The 23,533-nt window shown below is 40.3% G+C and overlaps 2 protein-coding genes across 2 annotated transcripts in view; both read right to left on the reverse strand.

Annotated features, from left to right (window-relative positions):
- Positions 1-23,533, reverse strand: part of arsb.L (arylsulfatase B L homeolog) — an 86,367-nt gene that overhangs the window by 34,896 nt on the left and 27,938 nt on the right. The window contains exon 5 of the mRNA XM_018265492.2: positions 4,728-4,971. Within this exon, the coding sequence (XP_018120981.1) occupies positions 4,728-4,971 (244 nt within the window). The remainder of the gene's footprint in view (positions 1-4,727; positions 4,972-23,533) is intronic.
- LOC121395457 lies at positions 19,412-21,724 on the reverse strand. The gene is made up of 2 exons (XM_041569016.1): positions 21,613-21,724; positions 19,412-21,574 (listed from the first exon to the last, which is right to left on the reverse strand). Exon 2 carries the CDS (start codon positions 21,498-21,500, stop codon positions 19,665-19,667), a length of 1,836 nt encoding a protein of 611 aa, XP_041424950.1. The 5' UTR covers positions 21,501-21,574; positions 21,613-21,724; the 3' UTR covers positions 19,412-19,664.

The raw sequence follows: 23,533 nt of genomic DNA on the forward strand, positions 1-23,533 counted from the left end.
GCGGCCTCCTAGATCCTGCTGGTCGCAGCACTATGACATCAGCGTCTTTACGCCCTCGGATTGGTCGTCGGCGTCGGAACGGACGCCGGCGTCAGAATGTGCGTCGGCGTCAGGACGCTGGCGTCAGTGCGTCGGCGTCATGACGTCAGCGCGTCCAAAATTGGCGCCAAACCCTGGCCTATTTAAAGCAGCTTCAGAGTCTCCTCAATGCCCAATTATAGGTTTTTGCTTGCTGATTCCTGGGTGTGTTTCTCGTTGAATATCTTGTGTACCGACCTTGCCTGAACTCTCGTCTTTGAACCTCGTCTGCCTGAACTGATTCTACTGCCTGTTTACTGTCTGTCTACTGCCAGGTAACAAAAGAGCACAGGGACCACAATGTGGAAACACTGAATGAGGCCTCTGAGAAGAAGAAAGAGAATCTGAGGAATTTTCTGGAGAAACTTAGCCTAGAGAGAGGGGAGACTGAAAGGGGAGTCCAGAGACTGCAGAAACGCAGGAGAGAAGTGGAAGAAAAAGCAGCAAGAGCGACAGAGAGAGTCACTGCCCTGTTTAGGGACATCAGGGAACAGCTGGAGGTCCTAGAGAAGAGACATCTCCAGGCAGAAAGACGAGCTTTCCCACCAACTCTGGGATCTAGTTCAGCAGCTTGAAATAAAGAAGGAAGAGATGTCCAGGAAGATCCATCAAATTGAGGAGCTGTGCAACATGGCAGATCCACTGACTGTCCTACAGAACCAGGAATCAGATGGAGCTGCCTTTTGTGAGGCTGAGGGGGGCAACAGAAAGCGCAGGAAGATAGAGGATATAAATGACCCTGCTGTAGGGGACCTGGATGTGGATCAGATCTCAGAGACATTACTCACAGGCTTTGCTGGGATTGTGACTGGGCTAAAGGGAAGGGTGATCTGTTGTCAGGAGGCTAAAGACCTGTTATTGGATAAAAAGACGGCTTGGAATGATATATCTATATCAGGAGACGGGAAATGTGCCACCAGCTCATGTACATACACAGACTTTCCCATTCCTCAGGCTTTAAGCATCAGAAGTTTCTCTTCAGAGAGACATTACTGGGAAGTGGAGGGCAGTGAATCCGGGGTCTGGAGGGTAGGGGTGGCCTATCCTAGTATAGAGAGAGAAAACATTCAGTCCTGGATTGGGGAGAATAACAAGTCCTGGTGTTTGTATAGGCATTCTAAATACGAAGTGATACATGACAAGAAAAGGACAGTTTTACCCCACGTCCTTTCCTGCACCAAAATCAGAATCTCACTGGACTATAAGGCTGGGCGTCTGTCCTTTTATGAGCTGAGTGAGCCAATCAGACACTTACACACCTTTACTGCCACCAACCATTTTGTAACTTTTATTAGACATTTCAAAACAAATTGCTTATTGGTTGCTATTTCCAAATACAAGTTTGCAGTTTAGTACCTGGGTATGTTAATCAGCTCCAGGGACTTAACTAAATTCCATTTTGTGTTTATGAATTTTTTCATGAAACACTATTTAGGGTATATATTGCTTATTACTAGTTACTCCCAGCACAGCATGTATCACACAGAAGGGTTTTTCAAACGGATGTGGTAAACACTGTACAGGTTTGTAATAAACTTTATTATTATTTATTCCTTTATGTTATTAGATAAAGGCAGGACATTAATTACTGCCAGCAGTAGTACTCACTAGCAAATGCCCAGACCCTGGAGTACAAGTGGTACAACACTTTTAGCTTACATGGTCACTGAAGATGTATTCTCAATAAGTAATCATGCTCCTATTTGCATAACAAAACTCCCAAAAAAAACTTTTTTGTAAATAAGAATCACTTTGTATAAACCATTTTAATTGTGTAATCACACAGAAATGGCTATAATGCCATATTTAAAGGGGTGGTTTAATTTTTAATTAACTTTTAGTATGTTATAAAATGGCTAATTCTAAGCAACTTTGCAATTGGCTTTCATTTATATAGTTTATTTTAATTATTTGCCTTCTACTTTCCAGCTGCCAAATGGGGTCCCTGGCTCTGTAAGGCTACAAATGTATTTTTATTGCTACTTTTTATTACTCATCTTTCTATCCAAGCCCTCACCTATTCATATTTCAGTCTCTTATCCTAATAAATGCATGGTTGATAGGATAAATTGGACTCTAGCAACCAAATTGCTGAAATTGCAAATTGACAAGAAACTGAACAAAAAGCTAAATTACTCAAAAAAACAGAAATAATAAAACCCAATTGCAAATGGTCTCAGAATTCACTCTACAACATACTAGAAGTTAATTTAAAGATGAACAACCCCTATTAACTTCCCCCAGATATAAACTCTTTTTATTTCCTGTTTAGACTTAAAGGGGACCTGTCACCCAGACATAAAAAGCTGTTTATATTTTCAAAATAACCCAAGTTCTTTTTTCCATCGAAAAACCTTTTGCCTTCCCTGTCTCTGTGCCTAAGACATAACAATTACTTTAAATTTTGTTTCTGTACTTTCTAGACATCACTGGCCTCCACTAATAACCCCCTCCCTCCTTACTGTTTGTGATTGTGGATCTTTTGCATGGACATGCCCCATGGCCCTGTCAGCCCTGGTGACCAAGCCCCGCCCAGACCCCGCCCATTCCACATCACAGTCAAAAGACTACACAGACATCAGCGCTAAAAAAGTAACCCCCCCCACACATACACAAGTTATAAAAAGCTATTGATGGTCAGGGTCCCCCTTATAAGTTTAAAAAAAAAACATTGGCGCCAGGACCACCGGGACACTTGTCCCCCCTGATGGCGGCCCTGATTACAATAGGTCAATTATTACGTGGTTTGTCTCTTGTGTATATGAATCATTTCATTTTCTCCTTTGTGTGTATATAAGTTTTGTATCTACCAGGTTTCCTACAGTTGGTTACTCTCCAATAAAATGTGTAAGGACTCATTTGTGAAGCTTTCAAAGGGCAAAAAATGGCTGGAGGCATGGTCTTTGGATCCAGAGTGGGTTAGTCAGCCCAGGATCCAAAAGAGGAGGTCAGGGGGGGCATGTAAACATAATTTTGACTACTCCCACCCTGCACATAGGGAGCGACAGGACATGCAGCCGTATAGGGGCCCTATACTTACTGAAGGACAGGGCTGTGCTGCTCATCCTGTAGTATGAACTTGTCCATATCAGAGCTTACCCTTCTGATCCTGTATAAAACTATAGCTTATTTTGTGAGTTCAAATACATAGATAGATGCAATCAAGGTGAGGGGTATTAATTAAATTATAAGACAAACTACAGACAGTGCTAGTGCTTTGCAGTGAATAAAATTTAATGGAGTATTCCTGAGTAAATCGAAGCACAAGGTCTGCAATATGCCTATGTGGCTCCCGCTAAATCAAACTTTGAATCACACTTCAGTCTGAAGGTCTCTGCACTACAATAATGGAGAGCAGAGGCCTGTGCTATTCGCACAATGCACAAAACAGTGGGCAAGGTGCAGAAAAATGGCTTACCAGACTTTTTTTTTTCTTTTGCTCAGTGCATGGGGCATTGTGAATTACCTTTTGTGTTAAATCTGTAAGTCAGATATGTACTGAACACCTTTCTATTGTACACCTGATTATGATTGTGCTTGTAAACAATTGTTAATAAAAAATATTGATTAAAAAGCAATAACTCTTCACTGAATTCTAATATCCTTATAATTTACAGTAGGGGCAAATTATCCCTTATAATACTTGAGTGATACTTAGGGTCAAAGTGAAAATTCAAATTTCAAATTCGAATTTTCAAGGTTTTTTTTTATGGCCAAAACTGTCAAATTTGATTTGAGTTTTTTAGAACATTTGAATTCTATTTTCTCGATTTAACATACACAGGCCTTTTAGGAACTCGAATTCGACTATTCACCACCTAAAACCTGCCGAATTGCTGTTTTAGCCTATGGAAGATGTCCTGGGATCAATTTGCAGTTGTTTGCAGCCAAGTTTTTTCAGCAGAAAAATACTCTAAAACTGGCCATAGATGCAAAGATCCGATCGTTTGAATCCTCGAATGATCGGACTTCCTCATCTCCCGACCTGCCATTAACCATTCTGATCAAATAAAGTAGTAAAAGAACAGATCAGCCGATGTTCTGCCCCTACAGCAATTGTACAAAAGTTATGTCAGAGAAAGCTGTGATCCACTGAAAATCATGCATCGGCAATACCTGCAGAGATATTATCGGCAGCCGACAGAAATATTTTAACCTGGCCGATCGACCAAACGACCAATCTCTGCCGGACAAAAAATGCTCCAGGGGTCAGTAACTCCCATTTCAAAGCTTGAAAGAATCAGAAAAGGAAGACAATTCAAAAACTATACAAAATAAAGGGAGATAAATATCTGGAGATGTTGCCCGTTGCAACCAATGAGATCTTTGCTTTTGTTTTCTAACGTATAGTTGGATGTTTAAATCTAATTGCTGATTGGTATCGCCAGAAATCTCTCCAATGTTAGTAAACATGCCCCAAAAAATGAAGACCAACTGCCAAGATGCAAAGAATTGGCCATTCTATAACATACAAAAAGTATGGAAGAACACTGCTATGAACTCTTGTTTGGTAATGTTGAAAAATTCTGAATAAATAATACGGAGTTGATGCTAAGAGTTAGAAATTTTAAAGAAAATAAGTCAGTTCTCTTTGAGTATGGCATCATCACATCGCATTTGCATTGTAAGTACTTATTAATACTAATTACCTGATAGTCTTCCACACATCAAACCCATCCAGAGGCTTGGTGCTGTTGGTAGATCCTCCAGCAAGGTTCACTAGGGTAGGAAGCCAATCTGAAATATGAATTAGTTCTTTGCTAGTGACCCCCTTCTGTTTTAACAAGGCACTTGTAACAAATCCCACTCCACGTACTCCTCCTTCCCAGAGGGTCCACTTTCTTCCTCGCAGAGGCCAGTTGTTTCCACCTGACAAAGTCTGCCCACCATTATCTGTAACATCAAAAAACAATTGGAATGTTATACTCAAATGCTGTATCTAGGGATGCACCAAATCCAGGATTCGGTTCGGGATTAGGTCAAGATTCAGCCTTTTTCATCAAAATTCGGATTCGGCCAAATCCTTGTGCCTAGACGAACCGAATCCGAATTTGCATAAGCAAATTAGGGACCAGAACGGAAATCATGTGACTTTTTGTCACAAAACAAAAAAGTAAAAAATGCTTTTTTAATTATTTTTCCCTTCCTGTCCCTAATTTGCATATGCTAATTAGGATTCGGATTCGGTATTCTGACGAATTTTTCATGAAGGATTCGGGGATTTAACCTAGGCATCCCTAGCTGTAACACTAAGAGGAAGACTTATCAAAATGTGAATTTAGAGCTTAATAAATAAAACTCACCCATGTTCTATTCATTCCTATGGAATTTTTTGACTTTATAATGGGTGAAAGTTAGAAATCACAATTTGATAAATCCCATAGCAATGAATAGAACATGGTGAGTTTTAATTTAGTAAGCTCTAAATTCACATTTTGATAAATCTACCCCTAAATAACATAAATACAAAATACACTATTAAACTTTTTCCCCCTAAACTTGATGATGTTAGTTGTATGTAATTACTATATTCAATGTAATAGGAATAGTTTTTTCTTCTTTTCTTTTTTTTCTCTTGATAAATGTTAAAATTTCAGTAAAAAAATGCTATTGAAAAGATTTTAAACCTGTCTTCTGGCCTGGATTTGGGGTTTTGAAAAACCATCAGCAGGAGCAGAAGAGGATTTCAGAAAATTTTTAAAGGATTATTTACTAATTTAAAGAAAAGGACAGAGAGCGCAGGCAACACAGTTAAGAATAAAATGCGATATTACAAAAATAGATATGGACCTCACTGCCTTTATCTTATTCTGACTTTAGTCTGCATTTAGGGTAATGAGTCACCACAGCCAGGTTGTCGAGGCTCTCTCCCCATGCTATTATTCTCAGACAGAATTCTGGATTTATACCATGACCAAAGATAAATTAGTAGCTTTAGCATGTAATGTCTGTGATGAGAATTTCATTATTTTGCATTTTGTATGATGAGGTTTCTGAACTGGTCTTTACAGTAAAGCTACTAATTAAGAAACATTGTCACCTAAGTAGAGGTTTAAGAAATATGGAATAAAATACATGGGTTTTATGTGGCAAAAAAAATACTAAATATACAGTGCTGATTGCTATAACACCCTATGGCTTTTGACTACTCCAAGCAGCGGAACACATTCTGACTAAATAGCACAGGTATCAGCTTTGATCATCAACTGTCAGTTTGTCCTTTTTTTTTAAATAATTCAGGATTTCCCACTTTGTTATTTGATAGATCAGCCACACAGGTTTAACACATATGTATAAAGGTGACTGTATATTCAGATAGCAAAGAAAATATGGGGCGTGTTAACTAACAATGGAAATAATTATTACCAGCAATGTTGACCATAGTAACCAATCAGATCTTTGCTTTTGTTTTCTAACTTGTTAGTGACTGTTCAAATCTAATTGCTTGCTATGCGAAACACCACCAGTGATATTATCTCCAATATAAGTAAAGATGCCCCCATGTAGTAAAAAAACACCTTTTCACTAGGGGGCAGATTTATCAAAATGTGAGTTTAGAACTTAAATAAAAACACACCCATGTTCTATTAATTCCTATGGGATTTTTAGAATTGTATTTATCAGAATAGGACATGGGTGAGTTTTTATTTATTAAGCTCTAAACTCACATTTTGATAAATATGCCCCTAAAAGTAACTAAAACACAGTGTTGTTAAAGGAACAGTAACACCAAAAGATGTAAGTGTTTTAAAGTAATGAAAATGTCATGTACTGTTGCCCTGCACTGGTAAAAGTGATCTGTTTGCTTCAGAAACACTACTATAGTTCATATAAACAAGCTGCTGTGGAGCAATGGCGGAAATTGAAAAACGGCTATATGGCACAGGTTAACTAATGTCAGGCCCGAGGGCCCTGAGGTAGTAAGGACCAAGGAGGAGGTAACAAGTCCAAGTTCGCAGTACAAAAGGAGTAAGCAGTAGAATGGTCGTAAACAGGCAGTAGGATCAGTTCAGGCAGACGAGGTTCAAAGACGAGAGTTCAGGCAAGGTCGGTACACAATATAATCAAGACGAAACACACCCAGGAGTCAGCAAGTGAAAACCTATAATCGGGCATTGAGAAAATCCTGGAGCTGCTTTAAATAGGCCTGGATTTGGCGCCAACGCTGACGCACTGACGCGAGCGTCCTGACGTTGACGCACATTCTGACGCCGGCGTCCGTTACGACGCCGGCGACCAATCCGGGAACGGAAAGACGCTGACGTCACAGTGCTGCGACCAGCAGGATCCAGGAGGCCGCCATCTTGGAGAGGATTTTCGGTTTTCCTTACAGTACCCCCCTCCTCAGGGGGGGCCTCAGGACCACCTGGGCTGGAAGGGAAACTCCGGTGAAATTTTTGGACCAAGAGAGGAGCATGGACTTCGGAGCTTCTTACCCAAGAGCACTCCTCAGGACCGAATCCCTTCCATTCAATAAGGTACTGCAGGGTGCCTCTAGAAATTCGAGAGTCCAAAATCTTCTTTACCTCGAACTCTTGATGTCCATCCACAATGACCGGAGCTGGGGAGGACGAAGAAGAAGAAGAAACTGCAGGTTTCAGTAAAGAAACATGGAAGGCATTGGGGATCCGCATCTCAGGAGGAAGTTGCAAGCGCACAGCCACAGGATTGATGATCTCAGTGATAGGGAAGGGACCAATAAACTTGGGACCAAGTTTAGGTGAAGGGACTTTGAGGCGGATATTGCGAGTAGACAACCAGACCTTGTCACCGGGAACATACAGAGGGGAAGAAACCCTTCTCTTGTCAGCAAACTTCTTTTGTGCAAGAGAACTCTTCTCCAGGTTGACAGTAGTAGTCTCCCAGATGGCCGACATGTGGGCAGCTTGATTGTTGGCGGCAGGAACATTTGTGAGCAGTAGATCTTGAGGAAAGGCCAGGGGGTTAAGACCATAAACACAAAAAAAAGGAGATTTTTCAGAGGAAGAGTGTAAGGCATTATTATGTGCAAATTCGGCCCAAGGAAGAAGGTCAGCCCAGTCATCCTGACACAGGGATACATGACACCGAAGGAACTGTTCAAGAGCCTGGTTAACTCTTTCTGCCGCTCCGTTAGACTGGGGATGATATGAAGAAGAAAATTGAAGAGAAATATTCAGGGCTTTACAAAGGAACCTCCAAAACTTTGAAACAAATTGGGACCCCCGGTCAGAGACAATCTCAGCAGGAAAACCATGGAGACGAAAAATATGTTTAATAAATAATAACGAAAGTTCTGGAGCAGAAGGAAATTTCCGAAGAGGAATAAAGTGTGCCATCTTACTAAACCTGTCAATCACCACCCATATGACAGTGTAGCCAGAGGAAGCAGGAAGATCCACGATGAAATCCATTGCCAAATGGGTCCAAGGGCGGGAAGGAACAGGTAAAGGTAAAAGTAGGCCTTTGGGAGGAGAATGTCCTGATTTGGATACAGCACAAGTGGAGCAGGAAGAAACAAAGTCTTTAACATCTTTTCTTAAAGAAGGCCACCAGACGAGACGAGATAAAAGTTCAGTCGTTTTTTTAATTCCAGGATGACCAGCCTGCTTTGAACTGTGAGACTGGACCAAAATGGAGTGACGAAGCTCAGGAGGAACGAAGGCTACGCCCACAGGAGTTTCCACAGGAGCAGAAGATTGAATGGACAAAAGATGAGAGGCAAGGGAAGGGAACAGGGCGGCGATGATCTTTGTAGGAGGCACAATGGATTCTGGGTCTTCAGAGATGGGATCTTCAGGGATAAAACTTCTGGAAAGAGCGTCCGCTTTCTTGTTTCTTGAACCAGGACGAAAAGTTAAGATGAAGTTAAAACGTGAGAAGAACAATGCCCATCTGGCTTGTCGGGGATTGAGGCGCTTAAGGGTCTGAATATACTCTAGGTTTTTGTGGTCGGTGAAGATGGTTACAGGGACCGATGACCCTTCAAGTAAGTGCCTCCACTCGTCTAGAGCAAGTTTGACCGCCAATAACTCACGGTTCCCCACGTCATAATTCCTTTCGGAGGAGGAAAACTTTTTGGAAAAGAAGGCACACGGATGCAGTTTGCCGTCAGAGGAGGATCTTTGGGATAATATTGCTCCTGCTCCGATATCCGAGGCATCCACTTCGATGAAGAAAGGTTGGAGAGGTTCAGGGTGCCTAAGGATTGGGGCAGACGAAAAGGATTCTTTAAGAGTCTTGAAGGCTTCCAAGGCTAGAGGAGGCCAATGCTGCGGTTTACCCCCTTTACGAATAAGCGCCAGAATTGGAGCAATCTTTGACGAAAAACCTTTAATGAACTGTCTATAATAGTTAGCAAAGCCGATGAATCTTTGCACAGCCTTGACACTGGTGGGAAGAGGCCAATCTTGAATTGCCGAAACCTTGGCTGGATCCATCTTGAAGCCTTGTTGGGAAATGATGTATCCTAGGAAGGAAATGGATGATACTTCGAAGGAACATTTCTCCAACTTGGCAAACAGGTTGTTCTTTTGTAGACGAGAAAGTACTTCTTGAACTTGAAGACGATGTTCTTGGAGGTTTTTGGAAAAAATAAGAATGTCATCCAAATAAACGACCACATATCTCCCCAACAGATCCCGGAAGATATCATTAACGAATTCTTGAAAGACCGCAGGAGCATTGCAAAGGCCGAAGGGCATAACCAAGTACTCATAATGCCCGTCACGAGTATTGAATGCGGTCTTCCATTCGTTTCCTTCTCTGACCCGGACAAGATTGTAGGCCCCACGTAGATCTAATTTGGTGAAGAGGCTTGCACCCTTGAGTTGGTCAAACAATTCTGAGATGAGGGGAAGAGGGTACCGGTTTTTCACCGTAATCTTGTTTAAACCCCTGTAGTCAATGCAGGGCCGCAACCCGCCGTCTTTCTTTTCCACAAAGAAGAATCCAGCCCCAGCCGGGGAGGAAGATGGACGAATGAACCCCTTTTGGAGATTCTCCTGGATGTATTCTTTCATAGCAGAGGTTTCGGAAGGAGAAAGTGGGTATGTGCGGCCCCTAGGAGGCATGGATCCAGGAAGCAGTTCAATAGGACAATCATAGGAACGATGAGGAGGTAAGGTTTCAGCAGACTTTTTATTGAAAACATCAGAGAAGACTTGATAAACTGGAGGTAAAGAAGAATTCGGGGTCACAGAAGAAACTTTGATAAGAGGTTTGGTAGGCAGACAGTTCTGTTGACAAAAAGGACTCCAGCGGGAGACCTGAGCTGAAGACCAATCAATAACCGTATTGTGAATATTCAGCCAGGGTAGACCTAGCACAATGGGAGTTGAAGGGCAGTCAATTAAGAGAAAGGACAGTCTTTCGAGATGCATTGTACCCACAATGAGAGAGAGTTCCAGGGTAGACTGTGAAATAACAGCAGAGGATAATGGACGATCATCAATGGCTAGAACACGGAGGGGAACAGCCAAGGGTTGAAGAGGAATGGAATGTCTTTCAGCAAAATCTTTGTCCATGAAATTCCCTGCTGCGCCAGAATCAAGGAAAGCTTGAGAAGAAATCTTTTGGGTTCCAAATCGGATCTGTACAGGAAGAAGGAAACGTAGAGTAGAAGAATGGGGAGAAGGACCAATTCCACCCAGGTAAGTCTCCCCAAACATACCTAGGTGTTGGCGTTTCCCAGCTTCAGATGGCATTCATAGGCGAAGTGGGCCTTGCCCCCACAGTAAAGGCAGAGGCCAGCAGCCCTTCTTCGAAGCTTCTCCTGTTCGGAGAGACGAGCTCGTCCAATCTGCATCGGTTCTACAGCCGGAGGAGAAGACATGGCAGGAGTCACAGGAGAAGAAGGAGAAGCTGGGGAAGAAGCCGAACTGGGAAGAAATGGTCTTTGGAAGCGAGGAGCCAGTACAGGTTGGAATCTCTAGAATCTCCTTGTCCGCTCCCGATCAACTTGGTGCTCCCTCTGCCGGGTATCCACTTTTACTGCCAAGGCAACGAGATCTTCCCAGCGTGGAGGTATTTCACGGGATACAAGATCGTCCTTAATGCGCATTGCCAGACCATTATAAAAGGCAGCATGGTAGCTATCATTGTTCCACGAAGTTTCAGCCACCAGGGTACGAAATTCAATGGCATACTCAGGAACTGTACGAGTGCCTTGCTGTAGTTGGAATAGGCGGGCAGAAGCAGAAGCAGATCGACCAGGGGCGTCGAACACCGTGCGAAGGTCACGGATGAAGGCCTGGGCATCGTCAATGACCGGATCCTCCTTCTCCCAGAGAGGAGAAGCCCACTCCAGAGCTTTTCCTTGCAGGCGGGTGATGATGTAGCCCACCTTCGCTCGCTCCGAGACGAACTGACCTGGAAGCAGGGTGAACTGGATCTCACACTGATTGATGAAACCACGGCATGATTCCGGATCACCGCTGTACAGGGGAGGTGCAGGGATGCGAGGTTCGGAAATCTGGAGCGGAGTAGCAGGAACAGGCTGACGAACAGAAACCGCTGGAGACAAGGCAGACAACTTCTCCAGGATGGCTTCTAGTGCCTGGCCGAAGTGGGTTTGCTGGGCTTCGTAGGTCTGCATACGAGAAGCCAAACCGCAAACGGCTCTGCCGACATCCGTAGGAACTTGAGGCTCCTCAGAAGGGTCCATGGCCCGATTATACTGTCAGGCCCGAGGGCCCTGAGGTAGTAAGGACCAAGGAGGAGGTAACAAGTCCGAGTTCGCAGTACAAAAGGAGTAAGCAGTAGAATGGTCGTAAACAGGCAGTAGGATCAGTTCAGGCAGACGAGGTTCAAAGACGAAAGTTCAGGCAAGGTCGGTACACAATATAATCAAGACGAAACACACCCAGGAGTCAGCAAGTGAAAACCTATAATCGGGCATTGAGAAAATCCTGGAGCTGCTTTAAATAGGCCTGGATTTGGCGCCAATTTTGGACGCGCTGAAGTCCGTTCCGACGCCGGCGACCAATCCGGGAACGGAAAGACGCTGACGTCACAGTGCTGCGACCAGCAGGATCCAATGCCATCTTGGAGAGGATTTTCGGGTTTCCTTACAACTAATGGATAACAGATAAGACCATTAGACAGACAGAGCTTATTTGCTATCTGATGTGTAACATGAGCCTTTTCTCCTTTGAATGGCTGCCCCCATGGCTACTCAGCAGCTTATTTATATAAACAATAGTAGTGTTTCTGAAGCAAACACATCAGTTTTACCAGTGCAGGGCAACACTGCATTATATTTTAATTACTTTAAAACACTTTAATTTTTTGATGTTACTGTTCCTTTAAAGCAACAGACTCCTCTTTTTTATGGTGACATTTAAAGAAAACATCTCTGACTGCTTTAAAAAAATAAGTGTAAACAGCATTTACAAATCTCATCATAAACTCGATGAGGACTAAAGAAAGCTACTACTAAACTTAAAAGATCTGAAAAGAAAAGATTTGTTTGCGGCATGTATTTATAAAAACTTAGACTAGGCCAATTTTATTTTTCTCTGCCTGTTCAGTTTTGTAAAAGCCTGCAAAAGGATTTAAGATTAACACAGGGTTATTTCCCTCATTATTGGTTCTTTTCACCCACAGGTCAAATGTCAAGCAAAGTAGGAGGGTGGTATGCCTGATATTGCTCCCAGATGGCTGATGAACCCACGCAGTTCAATAGAGGTATCATCAAAATGAATTTTTCTTCTGTGCATGAAAAAAAACAACACATTTTCCCTAAAACTACAAATGCTAAGTCATTTATTAAAATACCTGAATATGAAAAGCACAAACGAAACAACGACAACCTTGAAAACCTCTATTTCCTCAAAATATTCATAGTGAAAAAAAACCCCTGAAAACCTCCAAAAGCTTGAATTAAAGAAAGATTTTAAAATCGGAAAAGGACGGCTTGCATTGACTTCTATATGACCTTGACAACTTTTAGATGGCAAAGTTTTGTATTGAAGTTTTTCTTGGTTTTAACGCTTAATAAATTACACATTTTTTGTGGTTTAGAGTAATAAATAAAATCGATGATTTTTAACACTAAAAAAACTTGACTTGTGAAAAATATAAACATTTGTAAATGGGCCACACAATAATTGGTAGGGCAACCTTTGGAAACAATAACTGAATCAAGCAATTGCTATAGCCATGTTTGAGCTCTCTACATGTTTGCCCTCTGTACTGACAGTGTGGACTACTCTTGTGCTGAAAATTGCTCCAGTTCTTCTAAATTTGAGGTATGCCTTTTTTATCAATATTGTGCACCAAAATGCCTTGGTAATTCCCTAGTTTCATGATGCCATACATAAAGGAGAATCACTGGCTTAGTCTAACTATTTCTTACAACTTTTTAAAGGTGACATTAATTTTGCTTTTTTTTGTGTTGTTCCACTGCAAACAGGAAATACGATTGTTAATATCATAGCATTTTTATTTTTCAAAGATTACCGAAAGAACGGGTGCATTATTTGACTGCAACTGCAAAGGAGACAATATTTTTGACCACTAATGTATATATTTTGCCTTTCTGTAAAGAGGTATTTGCCATAAAAACAGTCTAGGAAGGAAATATTCTAGGAATTCTTTAATATATCATCTTGCAATAATCTAGCTTCTGTTGCCTGTTCAAGTTGAGTAGCTAAAGATTATCTTGAATATAAAAATAGCTCAGGACATACATGGCTCAGACTCACTTTTCTTGAAAGTCACTAAAACTAGACACAGAAATATGAAAATTCATGATGCTGCCTGAAACCGTTTCATCTATTTTTGGTCCATGTTTGTAAAAGACTGACCTTTTGCACTACAGCCCTGCTATGTGTGACAGAATAATGTACAGGAAATGTCACAGCACTGAATGGACATCACAAACTCGGAATGTTTTTCTACATATTCAGGTTTTAGGCTGTATGTTCCAAGTAGAGAATCTTCATAATAATTTTATGACTTTAAGTGTTTATTTCAGGGTCTCAGTAAAGAAAAAGCACTTGTCGCTTTCCCACCCTGTGTTTATGTTACAATATTGGAATAGTCTGCCTACAGGAAACCACATTTGTGTATATTATACACCAAAAACTTGAGGCCCTCTTGAACCAAAATGAGTCAATTGAAAGAATCTGCTCAAATATTGTAATCAATGTTTGTGTGTATGAACAAAATAAATATGCAATACATCCTTTTTGCTACTGTTCAAAAACAAGTTGTGAAGTGTAGTTTAATTATGGGGCAGACTTATGAAAGATTGATTTAGGGAGTCCAGAAGGATTCCCAGAATTTCCTACTACCCGTTCAAAGTTGATACCTGTGTCAGTTCATCAGAATGTATGTTTCCTTTGAAATCCATTATGTTTAATGCAAGTGTCAGTGCTCAGAGTAGCTCAGCAGCAGGGAGCACTAACACCCATCAGAATCCTTATGGCCTGATGCAAAAAGGGCCTTGAACTATTATTTTCCATGCTGGAATGAATTGTTTCCAGCATGGTAGACTAATTGTTACATTTTGAGTAGATGGTAATGATTTTTTTGCTTTTTAAACTCTTGATTTAATATGTTTGATTGTTTCATCTGACAGTGCTTGTATGTGGTGAAGTCAGCTCCTCTTCAATTCCTGCAGTTCTGATCGTTCCTATTGAACAAACGGATCAATAGGAAGGTGGCCATATACTCGTACAATACGACTCCCTTCCACCAGGCTGTCAGAACCCTGAGCCACATGCATTTAATCCCTTGTGTTACCCACAACCGGAAACAAAGTAGAACCAAGATACACAATAGAGGATTATTTGCTAGTTTTAAATTGAACAAACAGATTCTTCGCAGCAATTGCTAATGCACTCAATATTACAATGGGTCTTTCGCAACTAATAAAACATTTTTATCTTGATGATTGTGTCCCCTTAATCTGTGCCTGTAACTGCACCCAGTCGGCCAATGAAAGCTTCCTTCAGTGCTAAAGGCACCTCAAACTTCCTTTCCCGTGTCTACTTCAAGAAGCACGACCGTAACACTAAAAGGATTACTGTACTTTCTTGCTTATCACACACACTGCATACACAGAACAAGCTGGAACTAATTAAAACGTCCTGCAAGTTGCTGTATCAGGATACAGCTGGGAAGCATTTACGGCAAGGGAAGAATAAAGGGCTATATGTGAAACAATAGTGCCGTGGAGCTTAGTAGCAGAGAGCACAGGAAGGCTATGCAGACGGCTTGGCAGACAGCTGTCAGCCATTCCAATAACAAGACTAACGGCCAATCAAAACTGGCAGAGGCTGCCTAATGAATAAGCTTAGGGTACAGCAAGAATAACAAGTCATAGAAATATTACAGGGGGTGGGGAAAAGCCGAGCACAAGGCACACATCAGAGACTTTTGGAAATTGGGTTAATGACAACTGTTGGAAAAACAGATTATGTAACTCACGCAGGAATAAAAAAAGAATCAGCTGATGGGTATGATTATGCACATTACAATGCTGAGACACAGAATACTACCTTCAGGGAACCAAAGTCATGTGATTTTTTTAGCACACCCACAGCACACCTGGCCACACCCCTTGCACCACTCCCATGGTATAAACCAGGGGTGTCCAAACTTTTTTACAACGAGGGCCAGATTTGGTGAAGTGAAAATGTGTGGGGGCCGACCATTCTAATTGTTCCATTATCTGGGAGCACAAAAGAAAGGGAGGCCCCAAAATGGACAGGGCAACTCTAATGTACAATAGTTTGTTTCAGCTTATACTTGAGGGGATAATAAATAATTATTTACCACACAAATCAGCCCTGACAAGCTTCCTGCATCTGCACCAGAACGATTACATAACACTGTGCCTAACCATAATGCTCATACAGGCCTGGACTGGCAATCTGTGTACAGGCTACTTGCCTGGGACTGGCAAACTTCCCCCTTTTTCTCCTCCACCCCTCTGTAGCTCACTCTGACAGCCAGAGAGAGAAGTTGTGGAGGAGTGTGTTGTGTGAGTGCAGAAGAACAGAAGTCTCCTGCACAGACTGACTCTGACTGAGTTTTACCTCGTAGTCATGGTGAATGGCAGCACACTGCAGCAGGCAGCCTCTCTCAGTCTCCTGAGACGTCCACACGCTGTCTCCCCAGTCCCCACCCAGTTTCCAGAGGGCAGGCTTACAGTCTGACTCCAGCCAGCCAGCCAGAGTGAAGCCGTGGGGAGGGGGGCGTGCCTGGGCAGCACAGCTCTAGTGACGTCCACACTCTCACACACCCAGTCTCCTCACAGGCCAGCCAGCGAAGCGGGGGGCGGGGCATGCCGGCACAGCAGCAGCAGCAGCAGTCTCTCTCCTCTCCAGGGACTGTAATCAGAGGGAATGAGGTGCCTGCCGTGCTGGACGTGGTGACGTTTACAGCGCTGCGCCGCCTCCCAGTTAGTTAGTTGGTCTGCGGTCGCTGGGAGATTAGGTCTTGGCTTGCTCCCTGTATCTTTTAGGAATTTGATGCGGGCCAATTTAAAATGGATCGCGGGCCGCAGTTGGCCCGCGGGCCGTAGTTTGGACACCCCTGGTATAAACAGATGTGATGCACTTGGACAGATCAATTTTGACTTACGCTAGGGAAACATATTACATTCCCCATAAAAGTTTAAGAACTTTCATGGCATTCTAAAATCACCAATGCCAAAAAATTAATCAAAAAATTTGATTATAATAAGTAGGGATGTACCGAATCCAGGATTTGACCAGGATTCGACCTTTTTCAGCAGGATTCTGATTCGGCCAAATCCTTCTGCCCAGCCAAACCGAATTTGCATATGCAAATTAGGGGTGGGGAGGGAAATCGCTTGACTTTTTGTCACAAAACAAGGAAGTAAAGAACGTTTACCCCGTCCTACCCCTAATTAGCATATGCAAATTAGGGGTGGGGAGGGAAATCGCTTGACTTTTTGTCACAAAACAAGGAAGTAAAGAACGTTTACCCCGTCCTACCCCTAATTAGCATATGCAAATTAGGGTTCAAATTCGGTTTGGTATTCGGCCGAATCTTTCGTCCAAATCCAAAATAGTGGATTTGGTGCATCCCTAATAATAAGTACAAATGGAAAAAAGTGCAAAAAAAGGGGCAGATTTATCAAAGGTTGAGGTGAATTTTCGAATGAAAAAAATTTGAATTTCAAGCTATTTTTTAGTGTACTTCGACTAGGGAATAGTCCAAATTCGATTTACATCTGAAAGAAATGTACTGTCTCTTTAAAAATTCGACTTCGACCATTCGCCATCTAAAACCTGACGAATTGCTGTTTCATCTTATGGGGGACTTTAAAAAATGTAAGCTTTTTTTGGGAAAAACGTTGAATCGATCGAATGCGCTATTCCTTCGATTCAAACAATTCAAATTCGGCTGAATACGGACCTATTCGATCAAAAACTGACCTCTTCGACCCAAAAAAAAACTTTGACTTAATTTCGGTTGTTCTTTTTGAATTTGAATCTCGAAGTTTTTTCAATTTGAAATTCGACCCTTGATAAATATGCCCCTAAAAGTTAACATAAAGGTGAACAACCCTTTTCAGTGAGAGGAGGGCTGCTAAGTTCCTGTTGGAATATTGTAAATACTCTGTAATGCTATTTAATGTGAAAGTAGTTTGCTAGCCTTGCATTGAATAGTAGACATCTTTTTAGCCAAACATTTCAAAGGCTGCTATAGCCTTATATTTCTTCCACTAAATGTATACTTGGTCAAAAAGAATACCCACGTTTGCATAGATTTATTATATATATCAGTACAGACTATTATATACACTAGAAAGTTTTCTCTGTCATGGACAATTCCATTTGTTATCGGTAGACACGCACCCTAAGTTGTCAGACCATGCCCTCAAATTAGTTAAACCACACGCACTACTGGCTTCATATTAGATTACTATAACAAGAGGTGATGAGGAAGGTTGTGGGCAAACAGCCTGAGACAATGGCAGTTTATATGAGGCCAAAATGACAATAATTAGTGTTCCATGCACACTGTAATGCAGGCCTTCATACTCCTATTTAACTATATAGGGGTGAATAAAAGGAAAATAATCATAGCCCATGAAAATGTTTTATCCACTCTGTGAATGTGACGGAGGGCCAAAATAAGAATTATTTCCAGAGACCTGACATCTGATCGGCAACTTTATGGAAAAAGAGCCCATCTGTTCTTTGGATAAACAGTAAGTCTGAGGTGAGGCTCTAAAGCTTGCATGCTGCTCTTAAACTTTTATTGCCAAGAGAGCAGTTTAAGAGATACTAAAAGGAAACAAGACAGATGTCTGTATTATTGTTTTGCATTATGTGGAGTTCGCATTGCCCAAAGTATTAAAATGAGATTAGTGTTAATCCAAGGAGAATGTTAGGGTGTAGCCATTAGTAACTCCTCGCTGTTCTGGCTGTTGCACGGCACGGCTGGCAAGGCAAACAAGTCTCATTTTGAAATCTCGATCATTTGTCCATCTGACTGAGATTTATTTTTCTCCATCCATTATCCAACACATGCCCGCTTTTATTATAAATCTGCAGTACCACTGAAGGGCTGAAGGCTGAAATGTATCCACTTCTGTCAATAACGGATGCCGTAAAGCCCAGAAGAATCTTTGGCTTTGTATTTGGAATTGATACATTTAGCTGCTGTATGGTTTACAGAGGTATGGGAACAGAGGCATTACTGTATATATATATATATATATATATATATATATTATATATATATATATATATATATACCATTGTGTATATATATATATATATATATATATATATGTGTGTATATGTGTATCTATATAGACAAATACAAGAGTCCTCTGCACTCAACCCATTATCAATATATTTAAGACAGAACATCCAAAGAAAACTGTAGCACACCGATCAAACTTGTCTTGTGAAGAAAAGTGTTTTTATTGGCTCACGGCAGACATAAAGTTTGGCAACGTTTCGGGCCACGCAGGGCCCTTTATCAAGCCTAAACTTACATTCAAAGTACTGTGTTAAATACCAAAGAAAAAGAGGGAGGAGTGGAGAAACAATGGTAGTGATCCTTCACGGATTGGTTAAGATTCAATGCTAATATACATAATTAATTGATAAATTTGAATAATGGAGTGACACATGTGAATAATTTAGTGAATCCTCAGAGATAGGTTAAAATTCAAACCCTGCATACATAATTAGTGCAATAATCACAGACCCATTATGTTTGATTGGAAATTTTTTGTGCACCCATATAATAAAATATCCATAAAAAGTCCATAAATAGCAAAAACAAAAAAATAGTATGAACATTATGACACAAGTGTAAAAAAAGTTACATATGAAAATATTATCACCTTAAGTGCATATATGTATAAAAATTAATTTGTAATTCCCAATCAGGGAGAATATGAATGAATAAACTGAGGCGCAATCACGGTACTTTAACTGCATACTCAGTCCATTTTTCTCCCCAATAATCTTGGGTTATGCAGATGATGGTACCCGCACTCAGAAGGTTCATTCAAGGACCTTAAAAAGACAAAAATTGTTCGTTAGAATACATATGTATACACATAGTAGATATTTCAAAAAACCAGCACTGGTAAAAAGTCTGCCTACCTACTGATAAATAAACATAGATGGGGTATAGTCTTTATTCAGGCCCCTCGGCCACACTGTGTCCAACCTATGGATCCACTGCATTTCTAATTTTTGTAATGCTAGCAGTCTATTGCCCCCTCTCCTCTGAACTGGAACAGAATCAATTATTTGAAATTTTAATTGACTAATTGCATGTCCTGCGGATCGAAAATGTGCCGGTACAGGTAGAGAAGTTTGTCCTGTGCGAATAGTGGATTTGTGTTTAGAGATACGATCTCTAATCCTCTGGGTTGTTTCCCCTATATATAGCAAACCGCACGGGCATTTCAATAAATAAACAACATATGTAGATTCACATGTGTAGTACTGTTTAATTTTATACTGCTTACCAGAATGGGGATGATTGAAAGTATTTCCTTTAATTATTGAATTGCATTGACAGCAATGTAGACAAGGAAAAGTTCCAAATTTAGGCCTTTGTAAAAATAAGCATTTCTGCGATTTTAGGCTGCCAACATCAGCTTTGACTAAACGATCTTTCAAATTCCTTGCCCTTTTGTAGGCCAACATTGGTGGTAATTGAAAACTTGGGACTTCTGTCAGACAGGATTGTAACAGATGCCAATGTTTACGTATGATGTTCCCAATTTGTTTACTTGCCGTATTATACCGGCTTACAAAGGCTATCCTGTTATTATCCTTATGCTTTGGCACATTGGCAATTAACAATTCCTGTCTGGTTTGCTGGTGCACCTTCTCTAAATTGTTCTTTAAAATCTGTTTAGAGTAGCCTCTAGCACCAAACCGATCCACCATTTCTTTTAAATAAAAGTCACAGTCCTTTGAATCACTTACAATTCGCTTCACCCTCATAAATTGCGAGTAAGGAAGAGAATTTTTTAAAGCATCAGGATGGAAACTGGCAAAATGCAATAAATTGTTTTTATCAGTCACCTTCCTATATAGTTCAGTTTTAAGTATGTTTCCATCCTTGACCACTTTTACATCCAAAAAATTGATGGAAGTTGGATTAAAATCCATTGTAAATTTTAAAGTCTCTTCTATACCATTAAGAAAATGATGAAAGGCATTTAGGCTCTCTAAGTCACCATCCCAGATCAGCAAAAGATCATCAATGTACCGCAGATACAACGTACAATGAGATCTAAATAGGGAATTTTTATATATTACCTCCTCCTCAATGTGGGCCATATACAGATTTGCATAAGAGGGAGCTACGTTGCTACCCATAGCGGTACCCCTCTGTTGTATGTAGAAATTGTCCCCAAATAGAAAATAATTTTGATGCAACACTATTTGCAATAAATCCACTAAAAAAGACTTTTGTTCCTCAGTATATTCAGTGGTATTTAAAAAATGAGTCACAGCTGATATTCCTGTGTCATGATTTATAGATGTGTAAAGGCTTGACACATCAAGACTGACTAATAGAACATTATTGTTGGTTAATGTGGTCCGATCCAATATATTCAGTAGATGTGTGGTATCTTTCACAAAAGAATTAGTATTCTGCACTAGAGGCTGTAATATCTTATCTAGAAATACAGCCAATGGTGATAAGACTGAATCAGTACCAGCGACAATGGGGCGACCTGGTGGATTCTCCAAGTTTTTGTGAATTTTAGGTAATGTGTACAATATTGGCGTAATAGGATTGTCTTTAATCAGGAATTTTTTTAGATCGTCATCCACAATGCCAGCCTCCATTGCATCAAGCACACAATTTGCAATGCACTGTTGTATGGATGCTAGTGGATCCGAATCGACTTTCTTGTACACATTACCATCTGCCAATTGTAGATAAATTTCATCCATATATTTTTGTTTATTCATTACCACCAGGGCACCCCCCTTGTCAGCTGGTTTTATGATTAAATTGTCATTATTAATAAGATCTTGTAAACATCGCCCCTCCTTGTACGTTAAATTGGACCTCTGTCCCATCAATGGTCTTCGCTTAATTTTTTGTTTTAAAACATCCACATCCGTTTGTACCAATTTAATGTAAGCCTCCACTACATTATCTGTCATGGGAGGCACAAACATACTTTTGTTCCGGAGACTATACCCCATCTATGTTTATTTATCAGTAGGTAGGCAGACTTTTTACCAGTGCTGGTTTTTTGAAATATCTACTATGTGTATACATATGTATTCTAACGAAAAATTTTTGTCTTTTTAAGGTCCTTGAATGAACCTTCTGAGTGCGGGTACCATCATCTGCATAACCCAAGATTATTGGGGAGAAAAATGGACTGAGTATGCAGTTAAAGTACCGTGATTGCGCCTCAGTTTATTCATTCATATTCTCCCTGATTGGGAATTACAAATTAATTTTTATACATATATGCACTTTAAGGTGATAATATTTTCATATGTAACTTTTTTACACTTGTGTCATAATGTTCATACTATTTTTTTGTTTTTGCTATTTATGGACTTTTTATGGATATTTTATTATATGGGTGCACAAAAAATTTCCAATCAAACATAATGGTCTGTGATTATTGCACTAATTATGTATGCAGGGTTTGAATTTTAACCTATCTCTGAGGATTCACTAAATTATTCACATGTGTCACTCCATTATTCAAATTTATCAATTAATTATGTATATTAGCATTGAATCTTAACCAATCCGTGAAGGATCACTACCATTGTTTCTCCACTCCTCCCTCTTTTTCTTTGGTATTTAACACAGTACTTTGAATGTAAGTTTAGGCTTGATAAAGGGCCCTGCGTGGCCCGAAACGTTGCCAAACTTTATGTCTGCCGTGAGCCAATAAAAACACTTTTCTTCACAAGACAAGTTTGATCGGTGTGCTACAGTTTTCTTTGGATGTTCGAGTTATTTGGACCTTGAGCAGGAGGTCCTGTGGACGGTTTAGCACCCGGCACCCGAGAGGGTAATTACGTTCAGGTGAGCACTCTAATTCTGTGTATATTTAAGACAGAGACATTTCGTGCATACTGCTACTGAAAAATGCCTTACCCTTTAAACAACACAGGGATTGTTTGTCCATATATTGCAATATATTTAAGCTGACCAACTACGTCAAAGTCATCCCATATCTGGCCAGTCCTATGCTCAATTTTCATCTGATTCATTAAGAATTTTATATATATATAGTCCACTTATAGCAGCCACTCTCAAACCGGGCTTGTTCAATATAATTCGGGTGCAAGGTCCAAAGTTTTATGTATAATTATTGAAAAGACCCGCACTCCATTTTTTCTAAAGTTCAAATTCTTTTTATTGTATACAAAAAATCTGACGTTTCGGCCCCCATTGGGGCCTTTTTCAAGGAACTTTATAAAAAATGGAGTGGGTCTTTGCAATAAATAAATATATATATCTATATCTATATATATATCTATATATATATCTCCTTGTTGGTCGAAAGTGGGTGCTTGGTCAATCAGACTATACAATGTTCAAAGTGGACCAGCACACCAAATCTTCAATCAAAAAAGGTTTATTTCAACATCACTCAAGTGATGTATATATATATATATATATATATATATATATATATATATATATATATATATATATATATATATATATATATATATATAGAGTCCCAATATGTTCAGCACACCGTGACCAACAATGAATTGACCCCGGTGCTACCTATTGTAACGTTATACAAAAATCCAAAATCATGGTGCACACGGGGAACCTTTAAAAAGTTATTAAAAATCCATAGCTTTATTTAATACATTAAAAACAGGAGGTCAATGTTTCTGTCTGTTCCTAAGACCCTTTACAAGACCACTATTGGATATAATTATATCTTAGTCTGGATCAAGTACAAGGTAGTGTTTTATTATTACAGAGAAAAAGGAAATAATTTTTTAAAATT

Source organism: Xenopus laevis, chromosome 1L (genome assembly GCF_017654675.1).
Source record: "Xenopus laevis strain J_2021 chromosome 1L, Xenopus_laevis_v10.1, whole genome shotgun sequence".
Lineage (NCBI taxonomy): Eukaryota > Metazoa > Chordata > Amphibia > Anura > Pipidae > Xenopus > Xenopus laevis.